The sequence below is a fragment of the Oncorhynchus nerka genome, linkage group LG3 (genome assembly GCF_034236695.1).
Source record: "Oncorhynchus nerka isolate Pitt River linkage group LG3, Oner_Uvic_2.0, whole genome shotgun sequence".
Classification (NCBI taxonomy): Eukaryota; Metazoa; Chordata; class Actinopteri; order Salmoniformes; family Salmonidae; genus Oncorhynchus; species Oncorhynchus nerka.
Genome location: NC_088398.1, coordinates 64005068 through 64024799, shown reverse-complemented (window position 1 = coordinate 64024799; position 19732 = coordinate 64005068). Strand labels below are relative to the sequence as shown.

Genomic DNA, 19732 nt, shown 5'->3' with positions numbered 1-19732 from the left:
TGATTAGAGCATTGGGCCAGTAACTGAAAGGTTGCTGGATCGAATCCCCAAGCTGACAAGGTAAAAATCTGTTGTTCTGCCTCTGAATAAGGCAGTTAACCCCCTTCCCCCCAGTAGGCTGTCATTGTAAATAAGAATTTGTTCTTAACTGACTTGCCTAGCTAAATCAAGGTTAAATTTATAATAAGGGAAGGTGACAAATACAAGAAAAGACTACAATCTTAATCAAAAAGGTAAGTGTTCACTTACGATATTGCTGATCCCTGAATCGGCCATGTCAAACACAACAGTGAGTGGCATCCCTGGCTCTCTCTTAGCATATCGCTCCAGCCAGAAGGCAACATACTTCTTCTTGTCCATGCTGGTCTTTGCATCCTTGGTATGGAGCTTGACTTTGAACCAGACTGAGAACACAGACAAAAGTATTGCATTCAATAACCTCAACATACAGTACCAGTCAAAAGTTTGGACACACCTAGTCATTCAAGTTAAAAATGAAAAATGTATTTACTATTTTCTACATCAGATGACCTGGCCTCCACAATCACCTGACCTCAGCCCAATTGAGATGGTTTGGGATGAGTTGGACTGAACAGTGAAGGAAAAGCAGCCAACAAGTGCTCAGCATAAATGGGATCTCCTTCAAGACTGTTGGAAAAGCATTCCAAGTGAAGCTGGTTGAGAGAATGCCAAGAGTGTGCAAAGCTGTCCTCAAGGCAAAGGGTGCCTACTTTGAAGAAACTAAATTATAAAATATATTTTAATTTGTTTAACACTTTTTTGGTTACTACATGATTCCGTATGTGTTATTTCATAGTTGTGATGTCTTCACTATTATTCTACAATGTAGAAAATAGCAAAAAATAAAAAATAAAACCTGGAATGAGTAGGTGTGTCCAAACTTTTGACTGGTACTTTATGTGTTAAACATATTACAAAGCAATAGCTTACAATTTTTGGTAACCCTTTGTAAGGGGTAATAATAGTGTCTGTGAGTAATTATTAGAGAGAAATCAATTATACATATGGTGCAGTATGAGCATCATTAATCAACATACAGAGCTTGTTGCCTTCCTTGTCGTAGCCGTGGAGGAAGACAGCCCCCGTCTCAAACATCCACTTTGGAATGCTGCTCTCAGTGAGGTCTGAAACAAGACAATACATTATCAGCCAACAATATAAAACAGAAATCAATAAGAATGTTTTATAACAAGAACAATTATTGGCCAAAATAATTATCATAAAAACCAAAGTAATTCCTAACTCCTCGCCACCATACAAGACCGACAAATCTTGTCAACAAGTGACAATAAGGCATTGCCAATATCAGAAGTTAGGCAATTGGAAGAGATAACGTTTGTAAATCTAATTTCTGCATGACACCGATTTAACAAACTGAATGTTGTCTGGCTAGAAAACCCTGTATTTGTATGAGTAAAATGTAGCAATTTAAAAGTGAAACGTAAGAAAAATAGAGAGGATTGTCTCCATGCGGAACAGATGGAAATATTACCACACAGCACACAATAAGCCTTTATCTGAGAGAAGGTCAAGAATCTATAACACATTGACACACAAAGACAGCTACTGATGAACCATCCCAGTGTGGTGATACTTATAGGTCCAAATAAAACTGCACTGTATAACTTGCCTGTATTTGAATACAGTTAAGATACTAGTTTAGCAGGGAATGAGAATGTGTGCTGTTCCTGTTTTCTACACTCAACCCTAAGCAAGGCCAAAGTCACATGTTGTAGGGTACAAATACAGCCACAGGCTTCTCAGATCGAGATGAATCACTTCAAGAGTGATTAATTGATGACCGACACTTACACCTTCTTCATTCTCTGAAAACAAGTGCACGTGCAGTGCAGTTTTACTAGAGGTTAAATATGTGCCCAGACCGCTCACCATTCAAACTAAATTCTTTCCTCCACAGGAAACTGTCATCAATCATCTTCAGGGCATCGTCCACAGAGTATAGTCGCCATGTCAGGTATGCCTCCACCAGAGCATCATCCTTTTGTAGCCTGTCCACATCTCTGGAGTCATATTTGTCAGATTCTGTGAGGGAGAACAGTAAAAAACTTAAATCACTTGACATGAAACTGAATTCCTACTCCAACGTCTGACCTACAACCATAACACCTACAGCACCTATGAGTTTGTTGCTTATAACCTTTTATGACAAGACTCAACCATAGAGTGAAGACAGCACTTAGCCTCCTATACTAAACAAGGCTGCCTTCAGCTACCTAATTTACTAAAATGCTGACATGTATCTACCAATATAAAGATTATTTAGGAAACAAGTGTTCTTTGAAAGATGGATTGGTCTCTCAACAATGCTTAACAGGGAACTGAAAGGCATACCGACAACGATGAGACAGCCTATAGGTGCCAGGACAACAACCTCTCCCTCAACGTGATCTAGACAAAGGAGATGATTGTGGACTACAGGAAAAAGAGGACCGAGCATGCCCCCCTTCTTATCGACGGGGCTGTAGTGGAGCAGGTCGAGAGCTTCAAGTTCCCTGACGTCCACATCACCAACAAACTAACATGGTCCAAGCACACCAAGACAGTTGTGAAGAAGACACGACAAAACCTATTCCTCCTCATGAGACTGAAAAGATTTGGCATGGGTCCTCAGATCCTCAAAATGTTTTACAGCTGCACCATCGAGAGCATCCTGACGGGTTGCATCACTGCCTGGTATGGCAACTGCTCGGCCTCCGACCACAAGGCACTACAGAGGGTAGTGAGTATGGCCCAGTACATCACTGGGACCAAGCTTCCTGCCATTCAGGACCTTTATACCTGGCGGTGTCAGAGGAAGGCCCTAAAAATGGTCAAATACTCCATCCACCCTAGTCATAGACTGTTCTCTCTGCTACCGCACAGCAAGCGATACCGGAGCACCAAGTTTAGGTACAAGAGGCTCCTAAATAGCTTCTACCCCCAAGCCATAAGACTCCTGAACAGCTAATCAAATGGCTACCCAGACTATTTGCATGCCCCCCCCCTCTGGAACACTGCTGCTACTCTCTGTTATTACATTTACATTTACATTTAAGTCATTTAGCAGACGCTCTTATCCAGAGCGACTTACAAATTGGTTAGTGCCCCACATTAACATTGACTCTGTACCGGTACCCCCTGTATGTAGCCCGCTATTGTTATTTACTGCTGCTCTTTAATTATTTGTTATTCTTATCTCATACCTTTTTGGGGGGGGGGGGGGGGGGGGTAAGCATTTCACTGTAAGGTCTACTACACCTGTTGTATTCTGCGCATGTGACAAATAAAATTTTATTTGATATTGTATGGCTTTATTAAAGGTCACACCTCAAGTAGGCTACTCAATATAACTGTATTTTCTATTACAAAAAAACGAGTTTAGATCATAATTATGATGTTAATACAGACATATGTCATGTCACTGCCAGTAGCCAAACAAATAATCATTACTCATCCATTAATTAATGTATCAGAACAATCTGTCAAACAACTGACTGGTAAAGCAGCTGATGATAATGTGTTGCGCTAGCTAAGTAAAATAGCTAGATGGATGGAATGCAATCGAACAGCCCATGATATCTGGCTTTTAGCTAACAGCTAGCTAGCTGTTACAGGAGCGAATGTTAATTAGCTAGAATATGGGGGTCTTGTTGTAAAAATACATGTTGTTACCTAACTAACGTTAGTTAGCCTGTTAGCATGAATTTACCTTGTCCTTGGACATACACATTGTTGAACTTCTGTCTCGTCTCCACAATCTTCTTCTCAATGTCCTGTTGTACAGAAAGATCAGTTAGACATGTGTAATGAATGCATTACAAATGGCTTGGAAAATATACGTATTATTGCAAGAAAAATGAAATGGTAAGCTACCTGCTCTGGTTCAAACTTCCCAACTTCCGCCATGTTCAAGTGACTCTGCTGTTCTGGCTAGAATGGGTATATTGAAGTTGAGGAATAAATCAGTTCTGGCGTATGAAACTTGCCCTTGTATTGCCATTTTAGCTCTTGGCTAGATCATCAAAGTGATACCTAAAAAATTAGACATCTAAGGTCCATTCAATCAAATGTAAAGAATATTTAATGGATTATTTAATTATTTATCAACGTAAGCATTGATGACAACAATATGTATTGTACATTTGTCTGTTGCCGGAGACAATACTGGCTAACCCACAATGCAAAGTTTCTTACTTCATTTGCGTTATGTGCTGCCCCGGATACACGGATGAGCGGCCAATACTGAGCAAAAGTAGTTGCATATCGGATTTAAAGCCTTGTATGATACTTATATTAGCGTATAACTTTTTTACAATATCATATTTATACTTTATAACAATTTAAACGTATATGAATGAACCATTTTGGATGTAGCCCATCAAAATCACTCAACGTCTTCCACGCGAGCGACATGAATCGAGCGCACCCAGTCTCTGGCGAGATGTTTTGACTTTCGTGTAGTGATGTTTGATAGATACGTATTCGAGAAACTGTTGCCCAATAACTCTGATAGATAAGTATTCGGAAAACTATTGCCCATTACCTATGTGCAGGTAAGCATCATCTGTTATAATTTGTATAACTAAATCATGTATGCATGTATGTATTATGTAACGTTAGTTAACGTCAGCAGCTGCGTAGTTCAGCCTTGGTTCACGGGCTACTCTATACTAGGAAACTCGGAAATGTTCAACTTGCTAAATGGTTGAACGCGGCACGTGTGTAACTACAGTCGTGGCCAAAAGTTTTGAGAATGACACAAATGTTCATTTTCACAAAGTCTGCTGCCTCAGTTTGTATGATGGCAATTTGCATATACTCCAGAATGTTCTGAAGAGTGATCAGATGAATTGCAAATAATTGCAAAGTTCCTCTTTGCCATGCAAATGAACTAAATCCCCCAAAACATTTCCACTGCATTTCAGCCCTGCCACAAAAGGACCAGCTGACATCATGTCAGTGATTCTCTCGTTAATTAACACAGGTGTGACTGTTGTCGAGGACAAGGCTGGAGATCACTCTGTCATGCTGATTGTGTTCGATTAACAGACTGGAAGCTTCAAAAGCAGGGTGATGCTTAGAATCATTGTTCTTCCTCTGTCAATCCTGGTTACCTTTAAGGAAACAGGTGCCGTCATCATTGCTTGGCACAAAAAGGGCTTCACAGGCAAGGATATTGCTGCCAGTAAGAATGCACCTAAATCAACCATTTATCGGATCATCAAGAACTTCAAGGAGAGCGGTTCAATTGTTGTGAAAAAGGCTTCAGGGAGCCCAAGAAAGACCAGCAACCTCCAGGACCGTCTCCTAAATTTGATTCAGCTGCGGGATCGAGGCACCACCCGTACAGAGCTTGCTCGGGAATGGCAGCAGGCAGGTGTGAGTGCATCTGCACGCATAGTGAGGTGAAGACTTTTGGAGGATGGCCAGGTGTCAAGAAGGGCAGCAAAGAAGTCACTTCTCTCCAGGAAAAACATCAGGGACAGACTGATATTCTGCAAAAGGTACAGGGATTGGACTGCTGAGGACTGGGGTAAAGTTGTTTTCTCTGATGAATCCATTTTCCGATTGTTTGCGGCATCCGAAAAAAAGTCAGGAGAAGACAAGGTGAGCGCTACCATCAGTCCTGTGTCATGCCAACAGTAAAGCATCCTGAAACCATTCATGTGTGGGGTTGCTTCTCAGCCAAGGGAGTAGGCTCACTCACAATTTTGCCTAAGAACACAGCCATGAATAAAGAATGGTACCAACACATCCTCTGAGAGCAACTTCTCCCAACCACCCAGGAACAGTTTGGTGACAAACAATGCCTTTTCCAGCATGATGAAGCACCTTACCATAAGGCAAAAGTGATAACTAAGTGGCTCGGGAAACAAAACATCACTATTTTGGGTCCATGGCCAGGAAACTCCCCAGACCTTAATCCCATTGAGAACTTGTGGTCAATCCTCAAGAGGCGGGTGGGCAAACAAAAACCCACAAATTCTGACAAACTCCAAGCATTGATTATGCAAGAATGGGCTGTCATCAGTCAGGATGTGGCCCAGAAGTTAATCGACAGCATGCCAGGGCAGATTGCGGAGGTCTTGAAAAAGAAGGGCCAACACTGCAAATATTGACTCTTTACATCAACTTCATATAATTGTCAATAAAAGCCTTTGACACTTATGAAATGCTTATAATTATACTTCGATATTCCATAGTAACATCTGACAAAAATATCTAAAGACACTGAAGCAGCAAACTTTGTGAAAATGTATATTTGTGTCATTCTCAAAACTATTGGCCACGACTGTACAACCTTTAACAAGTCGAACATTTCCCAGTTTCCTTGTTCTGACTATCACTTGAACGCGGCAATAATACCACAATGACACAAGACTGTCCCAGCCAACACATGAAACTACTTTCCTTCCGTGGTGACATTCTCACATTTCAATACTAACGCTCCATTCCCAGAGATGGCGAAAGTTGAAGAGGATCAGAACTGGCTTTCAGCAGACTGACATTTCAATGGATGGTGGCACTTTCTCAAACGGGAATGGTGGTAATATGGCTGTTATCAACAGAAAGAGTTAATCAGATGTTGATATGGTGGCATGCATCTTTGCCCTACATGTGGGAAACAGTGACTTCACCATGCATTTTACTGATAAGTAGGGGGATGTGTTCAAGTACAGGCTTCTCACTCTGAGCAGGTCAAATAGATAAGAGCCACATATGGAGTTTAATCTACCATACCGGATTAAAGGAAATGTTACTGTCTTGAAGGGCCCTAGTGTAATATGGAGCCATGAAGGTGTTGTCTTTTACATTTCTCTACAAGCAGGTGAAGTTAGACAAATGCCTATCAAGCTCGCTCTGAACTTTATTGGTGAGGATCCCCTCAACAAAAGGAAAATATTCATACTAGATTCCCAAACACTATCCAAAGAATGCCTGAATGATCAATTGGACTGTCCAGGGAGGAGCAAAACCCTGGGGTATTTTGTAGAGGAAGGACAAGTATGTAACGGTGCTCTGATCTTAACTCATGCCTACAGTTCCATCACACCGTGTAGATTTGTGATCTCAGCTGAAGAGGTGAACAGTGTGTCAAAATCAACTGGTGGCAGCGACCAGTAAAAAGCAGTTGCTGTATTTGAAAGGTATGCCAGGTTTCCTTTTGAAGAACCTCACCACATTCAGATGGTCAACACTGGACGGAATGGATGTCTGTTTGCCATCTCTTTCAACCATGTGCAGTCTGTGCAGTATGGAAAGACACATTTCAGGTATTGGAATGCTATTTTGTGAGATCATCATGCTCATTGCTTACTGTGTAAAACTGTATAATTGTCATGGCCCTGCTCTGTCTCCCTCGGGTAGCATCATGCTGGTTGGGTGTGAGCTCCCTCCGTGAGGATGACGTTGTGGACTGTGGAACAGATCAGATACTGCTGGTCTTTGGAAGCCAGAGCCCTACTGTGGGTCCAGTGGATCAATACCTCATCACAGATCTCTGCGGGACAACCTATTCTGAGAGATGCTGTACTTTTCTGCTCTTCTTTACCAGTCTTATAACACCCTACTTATAACCCAGTTCTGATGTGTGAAGATTGTTGTATGTTTCAGCATGGACATGAGAGCAGTGAAGGACGGACCATATCTGACACAGCTCAAGAGAACTACCTCCTAACTGTCAAAACTCTACAGGACAGACTACAGGTATATTGTTACATTAAAGAGAGCAGCATCAAAGTTGTTATTAGTATTTGGGTACAGTTATTAAACGGTTGTAATGTTTGGAGTCTATTGTCCAGATGCAAGGCTATTCCCGTTTATCCAACATGTTGTTGTTGATACCCCCCCTGATGTGTTTCTATAGAGGGGTCTGACCTTGCTCCGGGTTCTTCAGAGAGATATAAGGGTAAAAGAGAGGATTCTACGCCAGTCAGTCCAAGCCCTTACAGAAGAGGTCTCAGGAAGAGAACACATTCTCACCCAGACAGAGCAGGTGATTGTCAATCGCAGAGTCATGCTTATCTTTCTTACATTATCATGATCTTTCTTACCATTCAATATATGTCATTTAGATGTACAGTTGAAGACGGAAATTTGCATACACTTAGGTTGGAGTCATTAAAACTCGTTTTTCAACCACTCCACAAATTTCTTGTTAACAAACTATAGCTTGATCGGTTAGGACATCTACTTTGTGCATGACACAAGTACTTTTTCCAACAATTGTTTACAGACAGATTATTTCACTTATAATTCACTGTATCACAATCCCAGTGGGTCAGAAGTTTACATACACTAAGTTGACTGTGCCTTTAAACAGCTTGGAAAAGTCCAGAAAATTATGTCATGATTTTAGAAGCTTCTGATAGGCTAATTGACATCATTTGAGTCAATTGGAGGTGTACCTGTGTACGTATTTCAGGGCCTACCTTCAAACTCAGTGCCTCTTTGCTTGACATCATGGGAAAATCTAAAGAAATCAGCCAAGACCTCAGAAAAAAATTGTAGACCTCCAAAAGTCTGGTTCATCCTTGGGAGCAATTTCCAAATGCCTGAAGGTACCACGCTCATCTGTACAAACAATAGTACGCAAATATAAACCCCATGGGACCATGCAGCCGCCATACCGCTCAGGAAGGAGATGCATTCTGTCTCCTAGAGATGAACATACTTTGGTGCGAAAAGTGCAAATCAATCCAAGAACAACAGTGAAGGACCTTGTGAAGATGCTGGAGGAAACAGGTACAAAATTATCTATATCCACAGTAAAATTTGTCCTATATCGACATAACCTGCAAGGCCGCTCAGCAAGGAAGTCCACTGCTCTAAGACCGCCATAAAAAAAGTCAGACTATGGTTTGCAACTGCACATGGGGACAAAGATCGTACGTTTTGGAGGAATGTCCTTTGGTCTGATGAAACAAAAAATAGAACTGTTTGGCCATAATGACCATTGTTATGTTTGGAGGAAAAAGGGGGATGCTTGCAAGCCGAAGAACACCATCCCAACAGTGAAGCACGGGGGGGGGGATCATCATGTTGTGAGGGTGCTTTGCTGCAGGGGGGACAGGTACACAAAATAGATGGCATCATGAGGGAGGAAAATTGTGTGGATATATTGAAGCAACATCTCAAGACATCATTCAGGAAGTTAAATCTTGGCCGCAAATGGGTCTTCCAAATGGACAATGACCCCAACCATACTTCCAAAGTTTTGGCAAAATGTCTTAAGGACAACATTGTCAAGGTATTGGAGTGGCCATCACAAAGCCCTGACCTCAATCCCATAGAACATTTGTGGTCAGAACTGAAAAAGCTTGTGTGAGCAAGGAGGCCTACAAACCTGTCTCAGTTACACCAGCTCTGTCAGGAGGAATGGGCCAACATTCACCAAATGTATTGTGGGAAGCTTGTGGAAAGCTACCCAAAACGTTTGACGCAAGTGAAACAATTTAATGGTAATGCTACCAAATACTAATTGAGTGTATGTAAACTTCTGACTAATTGAGTGTTTGTAAACTTCTGGGAATGTGATGAAAGAAATAAAAGCTGAAATAAATCATTCTCTCTACTATTATTCTGACATTTCATATTCTTAAAATGAAGTGGTGATCCTAACTGACCTAAGACAGGGAATTGTTACTAGGATTAAATGTCAGGAATTGTGAAAAACTGAGTTTAAATGTATTTGGCTAAGGTGTATGTATAATTCCAACTTCAACTGTAAGGAACTGTTATCATATTGGTGTTTATGGTAGTGTCTGATCCTCGAAAGGGAAGGACTTGTTTCTCTATGGGATGAGGATGACAAGTCAGAGGATGAGGCAACAGATGAGAAGATGCAGGTTATACCTTCAATTAGGGCCATTGCAGTGACCATATTACCCCCCTCAAATTCCAGGTGACCGTTTAGTCATGGTAATTAGGCTTTCCAATCTCTGATGCTGCTGCTGGTCATTATTAGCCTACCAAACTTGCTAACTGCCTGGTACTCAACACTCTATTGTCCCTCTAATCACTCTGACATTAATGCAAATGTGGTTGAATATCTAGTCAAACACTTCATGTGCTCATGTTGTGCAACATTTCTATAGGCAATGCATTTGCGTGAGAAAACAGGGTGATGGCCTCTACTAGAACGAGGAGGATCCCATCAGCTTTCTATAGACTAAGCCTACTATATTTATTTCTCAACTTTCCTAATATTAATCACATTGTTTATCTTTACAACAGGAGTATAGCCCACTAAAATGAACCACAGGAAAAGCATCCTCCATTCTCTATTTAAGCGCATAGATGACATGTATTTTTTCCCGCTGCCCCTGTTTCGAGACAGGTGCATGATAATGGTCCATTCTAAAGCAAAACCAATTTCACACATATTATTTAGCTTATGTAAATATTAAATCAAGAATAGTCTGATGGGTGACAATATTAGCCTATCACTTGTGAATTATATATTATCACTTGTGAGTTATTATTCGTTTTAACCAGGTAGGCTAGTTGAGAACAAATTCTCATTTACAACTGTGACCTGGCCAAGATTAAGCAAAGCAGTGCGACACAAACAACAACACAGAGTTACACATGGAAGTAATAAAACATACAGTCAATAACACAATAGGGAAAAAAGGATATATACAGTGTGTGCAAATGAGGTAAGATAAGGGAGGTAAGGCAATGAATAGGTCATAGTGGCGAAATAATTACAATTTAGCAATTAAATGCTGGAGTGATAGAGACTGGAGTAATAGATGTGCAGAAGATGAATGTGCAAGTAGAGATACTGGGGTGCAAAGGAGCAAAAAATAAATAAATAACACTATGGGGATGAGGTAGTTGGATGGGCTATGTACAGGTGCAGTGATCTGTGAGCTGCTCAGACAGCTGGTGCTTAAAGCTAGTGAGGAAGATATGGGTCTCCAGCTTCAGTGATTTTTGCAATTCCTTCCAGTCATTGGCAGCAGAGAACTGGAAGGAAAGGCGGCCAAAGGAGGAATTGGCTTTGGGGTGACCAGTGAAATATGTACCTGCTGGAGCGCGTGCTATGGGTGGGTGCTGCTATGGTGACCAGTGAGCTGAGATAAGGTGGGGCTGTACCTAGCAAAGACTTATAAATGACCTGGAGCCAGTGGGTTTGGCGACTAATATGAAGTGAGGGCCAGCCAACGAGAGCATACAGATCGCAGTGGTGGGTAGTATATGGGGCTTTGGTGACAAAACGGATGGCACTGTGATAGACTGCATCCAATTTGCTGAGTAGTGTTGGAGGCTATTTTGTAAATGATATCGCCGAAGTCAAGGATTGGTAGGATAGTCAGTTTTACGAGGGTATGTTTGGCAGTATGAGTGAAGGATGCTTTGTTGTGAAATAGGAAACCGATACTAGATTTACGTTTGGATTGGAGATGCTTAATGTGAGTCTGGAAGGAGAGTTTACAGTCTAACCAGACACCTAGGTATTTGTAGATGTCCACATATTCTAAGTCAGAACCGTCCAGAGTAGTGATGCTGGACTCGCGGGCAGGTGCTGGTAGCGATCGGATGAAGAGTTGCATTTAAAAGCAGTTGGAGGCCACAGAAGGAAAGTTGTATGGCATTGAAGCTCGTCTGGAGGTTAGTTAACAGTTTCCAAAGAAGGCCCAGAAGTATACAGAATGGTATCGTCTGTGTAGAGGTGGATCAAAGAATCACGAGCAGGAAGAGCGACATCATTGATGTATACAGAGAAGAGAGTCGGCCCGAGAACTGAACCCTGTGGCACCCCATAGAGACTGCCAGAGGTCCGGACAACAGGCCCTCCGATTTGACATACTGAACTCTGTCTGAGAAGTAGTCGGTGAACCAGGCGAGGCAGTCATTTGAGAAACCAAGGCTGTTGAGTCTGCCGATATGAATGTGGTGATTGACAGAGTCAAAAGCCTTGGCCAGGTCTATGAATACAGCTGCACAGTATTGTCTCTTATCGATGCAGGTTATGATATCATTTAGGACCTTGAGCATGGCTGAGGTGCACCCATGACCAGCTCTGAAACCAGATTGCATTGCGGAGAAGGTACGGGATTCGAAATGGTCGAAATGGTCATTGATCTGTTTGTTAACTTGGCTTTTGAAGACCTTAGAAAGGCAGGGTAGGATAGGTATGGGTCTGTAGCAGTTTGGGTCTAGAGTGTCTCCCCCTTTTGAAGAGTAGATTGACCGTGGCAGCTTTCCAGTCTTTGAGGATCTCAGACAATACAAAAGAGAGGTTGAACATGCTAGTAATAGGGGTTGCAACATTTTCGTCTGATCATTTTAGAAAGAGAGGGTGCAGATTGTCTAGTCCTGCTGATTTGTAGGGGTCCAGATTTTGCAGCTCTTTCAGAACATCAGCAATCTGGATTTGGGTAAAGGAGAAATGGGGGAGGCTTGGGCGAGTTGCTGTGGGGGGTGCAGGGCTATAGGGGTGGCCAGGTGGAAAGCATGGCCAGCCGTTGAAAAATGCTTATTGAAATTCTCAATTATCGTGGATTTATCGGTGGTGACAGTGTTTCCTAGCCTCAGTGCAGTGGGCAACTGGGAGGAGGTGCTCTTATTCTCCATGGACTTTACAGTGTCCCAGAACTTTTTGGAATTTGTGCTGCAGGCACAATGATGAATGATGCCCAGCAAACTGCCTTTTTTTGCGACATTTTCTGATCGTAGTTGCACACCTCATGTAGCCTAGACCATAGGCCTACATGTTTTGGTAAGGTTTGTATCACAACTAAAGTGGCCAAATAACTTTTTAATTAAGAACATTAATCCGTTTTACAAGGGTTTTAGAGCCTAACTGGCATATAAAACCTGCTTGTGAGTTTCAAGTTTGGGGAAGATAATTTTCACCATAAAAATGCACCTTTATAATAAAAGCATTACATGCATAATCGCATTTGCGGTCACTTTTGATAATGGTGTTTTCTTGCTAATGGAACATTCACGCTTATAGCCTACTGCCATGTGCACATTGCTGCGTGAAGAAATAGCCTAATAGTTTATCAACATGTTAAGCTAAACTTTCTGATCTGTTGCGTCATCCACATTGGCTAGTGTTTGTATTAATTTGGGATCTATTGCACCCCACAAGTGTCCCAGACTTTGTTTGGAATATTTATTTATTGCACAGAATAGATCGACTTTTGTACTATGGGGGATGGTAGATTGACATAGGCTAGTGCTTTTGCTGTTTGTTGGGACTACTCATATTGTTGGCTGACACAAAGTAAATGTGGACAGTTCTTCCAATATCTTCAATATGCACCTCAAAATTGGATAAGGACGCATGCTGTTGTATCCCCGAAGTGTCTGTCTTCACTTGTAGCCTTTGAGAAAGACCCTATCACGTGATGGAGAGACATATGAGTGAGAGGCACTTCGGATTGCGCAGCACTCAGGGAGAAGGGCACAACACAGCACTCTGGGCCGCAAAAGGCTTGGATTTTTTTAGAGTGCATTACGGCCACAAAGGGAATGCCGCCATGAAATTTGAGGCATTATCAAGTGCTTGTCAAATTGTGAATGAGGCAATTGAAGTGTGTACAGCCTGTGCAAAAAAACTAATTAGAGCTCATGCCTTTCAAGCAACTTTTTTTCAAATCATCTTTAGTCTCATCATGTAGCCATACAATGTACAAAAAATGTACAAAACATATAGCCCAATGTTTATAGACCAACTAAAGATACATGAATAACTCTAAATTAAGCATATAGGAGTACCTATTTCTTTGTTAATAACTGCTCAACACAGAATAGCCACATGTGCGCACTCCCTCAAATCTTTTGGAGAAAATATTTATATTTTTTTCAGCTTTGTTCAATTGTATTCTTCATACTGTAAAATAATATAAAATAATGCCAAATGCTAAATGTACTAGTGTAGCCCACATTAATTTGGCATAGCCACATCAGACCTAACATAAGGACAACTCAGAGTATACTATTCTTCTGAAATAGACTGCTTTTTCTTTATATCATGCTTCTTTAGAACTGTCTAAAATAAATACTGGATTTATTGTGAAGGTGTAGGCTATATTACGTGTATTTATTAGACTTTTTAAAATGTAGATGTTCCAAAGGTCTGCATCAGTGACTTGTAGGCTATGCGTGGAAGCCAGGAAATATCTTATTTTCCTCAGTTATGCTTCATTTGTATTTAACCTTTATTTAACAAGGCAAGTCAGTTAAGAACATATTCTTATTTATAATTATTGCCTAGAAATAGTGGGTTAACTGCCATACTCAAGGTACAAATCTGTTGTTCTGCCCCTTTCAGCCTAGGGATTTGATCAGCCAACCTTTTGGTTACTGGCCCAACACTTACCACTAGGCTACCTGCCGCCTCCAGTAGCGAATAGTAGTGAATTGTAACGCTTCAAATCTTCATGATATCTTGTTAATGTTATGGAGCTGAGGGCATGTCAATGGTAATGATGTTAATATAATGATTGTATGTGTTAATGGGGTTCAGTCAACCATGGTTCCTGCCTGGTGAATGCCACTTACCAGCTGTTAGATCCCACAACTGGTGTCTAACCAGATTTCTTAATCTACCAACGAGAACAGTTCCCCAAACCAAAAGCCAGAAAAAAAAGCCTGAATACTAATCTTCAAAACCACTCACTTAAATCACACCTGAAAGAGAATGTTTCCCCTCCGGACATTTGTCTCAACATCACAACTTTGATCATTGCATTGATGAGGATATATAGCAAACAAACCTAACATCAAACGCTGTTTATCCCTGTGAAGTGCTCTCAATGCAAGACGTCAATAACATCTCACCTTCCACAGCCTAAAGTATAGAAGAGCTACTGTTAAGTGCCAGTCTCTCAGGCGATAACTACAGGCTTTCTGAGAAATTACTCCACAGCAGCCACATGCCTGTCTGGTCACCATGGCAACACGCTCTCCAATAGCCCTGGAGCTGTTTCTGTGGAAGCGCAGACCAATCAAGAGTCCAAGTTGCTCCAGTTGTCTGGAGAGCATCATCCTTATGATGGAATTGCTGGTACAGCTCAAGTAGCACATAGGGTCTCCAGGCACTTTGAGACTTCTTTAAATTACTCATATCCCTTATTTTACCAGGTAAGTTGACTGAGAAGACATTCTCATTTACAGAAACAACCTGAAAAATAGTTACAGGGGATGAATGAGACAATTGAAAGCTGGGGATGATTAGGTGGTCATAATGATATGAGGGCCAGATTGGAAGCTGGGGATGATTGAGTGGTCATAATGGTATGAGGGCCAGATTGGAAACTGGGGATGATTAGGTGGTCATAATAGTATGGGGGCCCGATTGGGAATTTAGCACCCCATGGGATCTCTAGTGACCACACTGTCAGGACACCTGTTTAACATCCTATCCAAAAGACGGCACCCTACACAGGGCATATATACTGGTCCTCCAATACCACTTCCAGCAGCATCTGGTCTCCCGTCCAGGGACTGACCAGGACCAACCCTGCTGAGTTTCAGAGGCAAGCCAGCAGTGGGATGCACGGTGGTATGCTGCTGGCACTCACTAGCTCACTCACTTCATGAATGCTAAATGTAATTGATTCCCTGTGCGGCAACCTACCATGTCCAAGTGATTGTTCCTGACGTGTTATATATTTTTGTTCCAACTTAGCGGAGAGTGTGACTTTATCCTTCCTGACAGAGGCAGGCCAGTGCCAGGCGCTTGCGGTCATTCAGACCCACAGCCAAGTGTCCCCCCCCACCCCCCACAGACACAAAGATCCCATCTCACTGCTCTCACCCAATGCCTACGGCCAAGATAAGCAGGCGAGATGGTGCCAGTCTGGCAGTGACCGCTGTGACTGACCTGACCCCACTGCTGACCTCTGGCAGTGTCAAATGTGCTGTCATGCTCCATTACGTCCATAGACAGGGATCTTCTGGCTCCCCGACCGCCCTAGTTGAAGTCGCCCAGTACGAAGATTGTCTCTGCTCCTTGGCGAGGAGGAGGGGGAGACTGAGAAGGAGGGGAGGAAGTGCAGCGGAATGAGAAAGATGGAGCCCCCTGATCCAGGCTCCGCATAGCGACTCAAGGGGTGCAGGGAGGTGTGGCAGTGGGACAGGGAGAGGAGCAGGAGGAGGTTTAGCCCCCTGATGGATGTGGAACGCTATCGCAGGCTGACCCAGATACTGGCCCAGGTACAGTTGGAGGGAGATATAGCCACCCTCAGAGTCACAGTCACTCATTCAGCTCTGCACTGCATTGACATGTATAGTAGTTCCTTTTATTTATATGCTTTCATGAGTACCAATGGATTGTACAGTTACGTTAATTTGCTTTCTAATATTCTGTAAGTGCCCATTATTCAATGAAATGTTGAGTTTCAGTCCAGGTGATGTCGCTCTTATCTCATTTTGAACTGAGTGCTACCCAATGCATTGGTAAGCAGAAGTTTCAAACCAGAGATCGATATGGTTCACCGTGTATGCTACTGTAGTTGGCAGGTTTACATATCTGTTACTGTAAACCTGTCTACCAATAGTGTGGGCGAATGCGTGTCTCCTTTGGACAACGTCCTGCCCTTCACACCTCATCTCTGTGTGATCGCTACTCCTCTCACCCACTCTTCTCCCCTCAGACCGGCAGCCTGTGAAACACTCTTTAATGTGTGCTGCTGTGCATTGCACACTGGGAAAGGCCGGCTTCTTACTCTGTTCTGAAGTGGGAAACGCTGTGTGTGTTCAGAATGAAATGTTAGGAGGTAACTGGATGGCATAAAGGAGGTAACTGGAAGGTCTAAATCTCCTTCCCTGGTTGGTAGCTGGATTTGGCTGCAAAACATTTTAGTAGCAATTCTGCCCTTCATGGTTCAGTTCTGTTCTCTGTAACATGCTATAAAATAAACCCATCTTGGATGATGTCTCGTGATGACCACATGTAGTACAGTTACTATTGTGTCCTTCCTCCAAGGGAATCAACAGCAGCCCTCTCATGAGTCATCATCCCAAGCTGTTAGATCAGTTATTTCTGACTAAAGGTGTCTGTTATTTACAGAATACTTAAATAAAAACGATTCAGCTTTAAACCTGTTTTCTGAGAATTGTGTTCTATGGTGCTAACTGCCATTGCGTTTTTCTCCTCTCTGTCATTTTCACAACACTCACACTATTTTACTCTCACCCTGCACTGAGGCACCTGCTCGATTTGTTATGGTATCAGCTGGGGATGGTTTTCTGCCTGGAGCCCTCTTCAAACCTCACTGCCTGGCAGGCTGAGGAGAATGTATAGGGATTTGTTTTGTCATCCCATTATTGCATGCTAACTTTCATTAAGTTTGAGAAGGATGACTGCAGGGCTCCTGCTGCCTTCCATCTGCAGAAGTGCTTCCATCACAATGAAGAATGTGGTTTCTGACAGAGGATGTCATCAGGCACCATTGAAGAAGAGGACCAGACATGAAGCTTGCAGGATTGCATCTTTCTTCTCCAGAGCCAAAATAGTTTATGTAGGTTGTTATTAAGACATGAAGGCAATTGACAAGTCATTCCAGATTTAAATCTGTTGACAAGACAAGGTCATGTACACTAGCCTAGTTTCCATCTTGTACAATTTATTGGAATCCTTATGTTACTGTTACATTAATAATTTAATAGTCTATTATAGGGATTATTCTGTACTTTTGTATACTTTTTAGCCAGTAGTTCTAAAAGTAGTGCTCACGAGCCAAAAGTGGTCCCTGAAATTGTGTAATACATCACGTGTACCACATCATTGCTCTTGCTCTGCTGTGGGTGCATTTTGCTAGCGGTCACTCATATGGCGAGGGGCTGAAGCTCATTGGTTGTACTCAACATACTAGGGTGCTGCCCCACATGGGGGAACATGTAGGGGAAATGGCGCAGCACAGCTTCCAAAAACACCTTACATTCAAACGGCTAATTGAGGCAAGACTGTAATTCTGTCTTAGATTATGTATGTATGAACTACACATTGACACATCCAGCCCAAAGCGGGAAGTAAAATAATACTTATTAGTCACCAAAGTTCCGGAGCATGTCTTTAAGGGACAAGCAAGCCCCAGATACTTGATTGACTGTTTCCAAAGGCATCATTGCGGTAATGTTGACACTAACAATGATGAGTAATGTTGGTGGAGAGGAGTGGAGTCATTGTTTATGTTGATGCTGAGTGACAGGAGGTCTTCCATGTCAACCTTGATCGCTCTGCCCCTGGTCTGCTTGCTATAGCTATAGTGGCTTGTGAAAGTATTAACCCCCTTGGCATTTTTCCTATTTTGTTGCCTTACATCCTGGAATTAAATGGATTTTTTTGTATCATTTGATTTACACAACATGCCTACCACTTTGAAGATGCAAAATATATTTTAGTGTGAAACAAACATGAAATAAGACACAAAGAAATCGGAAAACTTGAGCGTGCATAACTATTCACCCCCCAAAGTCAATACTTTGTAGAGCCACCATTTGCTGCAATTACAGCGGCAAGTCTCTTGGGATATGTCTCTCTAAGCTTGGCACATCTAGCCACTGGGATTTTTTTAAGGAGCTGGAGCAAAACTGCTCCAGCTCCTTCAAGTTGGATGGGTTCTGCTGGTGTACAGCAACATTTAAGTCATACCACAGATTCTCAATTGGATTGAGGTCTGGGCTTTGACTAGGCCATCCCAAGACATTTAAATGTTTCCTCTTAACCACTCGAGTGTTGCTTTAGCAGTATGCTGAGGGTCATTGTCCAGCTGGAAGGTGAACCTCCATCCCAGTCTCAAATCTCTGGAAGACTGAAACATTTTTCCCTCAATAATTTCCCTGTATTTAGTGCCATCATTCCTTCAATTCTGACCAGTTTCTCAGTCCCTGCCGATGAAAAACATTCCCACAGCATGATGCTGCCACCACCATGCTTCACTGTGGCGATGGTTGGGTTTGCACCAGACATAGCGTTTTCCTTGATGGCCAAAAAGCTAAAATGTTATTCTCATCTGACCAGTGTACCTTCTTCCATATGTTTGGGGAGTCTCCCACATGCCTTTTTGCGAACACCAAACGTGTTTGCTTATTTTTTTCTTTAAGCAATGACTTTTTCCTGACCACTCTTCCGTAAAGCCCAGCTCTGTGGAGTGTATGGCTTAAAGTGGTCCAATGGACAGATAATCCAATCTCTGCTGTGGAACTTTGCAGCTCCTTCAGGGTTATCTTTGATCTCTTTGTTTCCTCTCTGATAATGCCCTCCTTGCCTGGTCCGAGAGTTTTGGTGGGCGGCCCTCTCTTGGCAGGTTTGTTGTAGTGCCATATTCTTTCCATTTTTTAATAACGGATTTAATGGTGCTCCGTGGGATGTTCAAAGTTTCAGATATTTTTTTATTACCCAAACCTCACCTGTACTTCTCCACAACCTTTCATGGTGCCGCTCGCTTGGTGGTGCCCCTTGCTTAGTGGTGTTGCAGGCCCTGGGGCCTTTCATAACAGGTGTATATACACTGAGATAATGTGACAGTTCAATAAAGTCCACCTGTGTGCAATCTAACTAATTATGTGACTTCTAAAGGTAATTGGTTGCACCAGATCTCATTTAGGGGCTTCATAGCAAAGGGGGTGTATAGATATGCACGCACCACTTTTCCGTTTATTTATTTTTTAAACAAGTCATTTTTTAAATTTCACTTCACCAATTTGGACTATTTTGTGTATGTCCATGACATGAAATCCAAAT

General features: G+C 42.2%; 1 protein-coding gene and 1 pseudogene across 2 annotated transcripts in view; one reads left to right on the top strand and one right to left on the bottom strand.

The window, feature by feature from the left end:
• Positions 1-4140, bottom strand: part of LOC115112407 (motile sperm domain-containing protein 2-like) — a 28310-nt gene extending 24170 nt beyond the window's left edge. For both annotated transcript variants that reach the window (XM_029639454.2, XM_029639463.2), the window contains exons 1-5: positions 3895-4140; positions 3731-3794; positions 1912-2064; positions 1059-1145; positions 250-404 (exon numbers count right to left, since the gene is read on the bottom strand). In XM_029639454.2, the coding sequence (XP_029495314.1) occupies positions 250-404; positions 1059-1145; positions 1912-2064; positions 3731-3794; positions 3895-3927 (492 nt within the window). In that variant the 5' untranslated portion in view covers positions 3928-4140. The remainder of the gene's footprint in view (positions 1-249; positions 405-1058; positions 1146-1911; positions 2065-3730; positions 3795-3894) is intronic.
• Positions 4141-6562: 2422 nt separating this feature from the next.
• LOC115112417 (Fanconi anemia group B protein-like) lies at positions 6563-17087 on the top strand (annotated as a pseudogene).
• The last annotated feature ends 2645 nt before the right edge of the window (positions 17088-19732 follow it).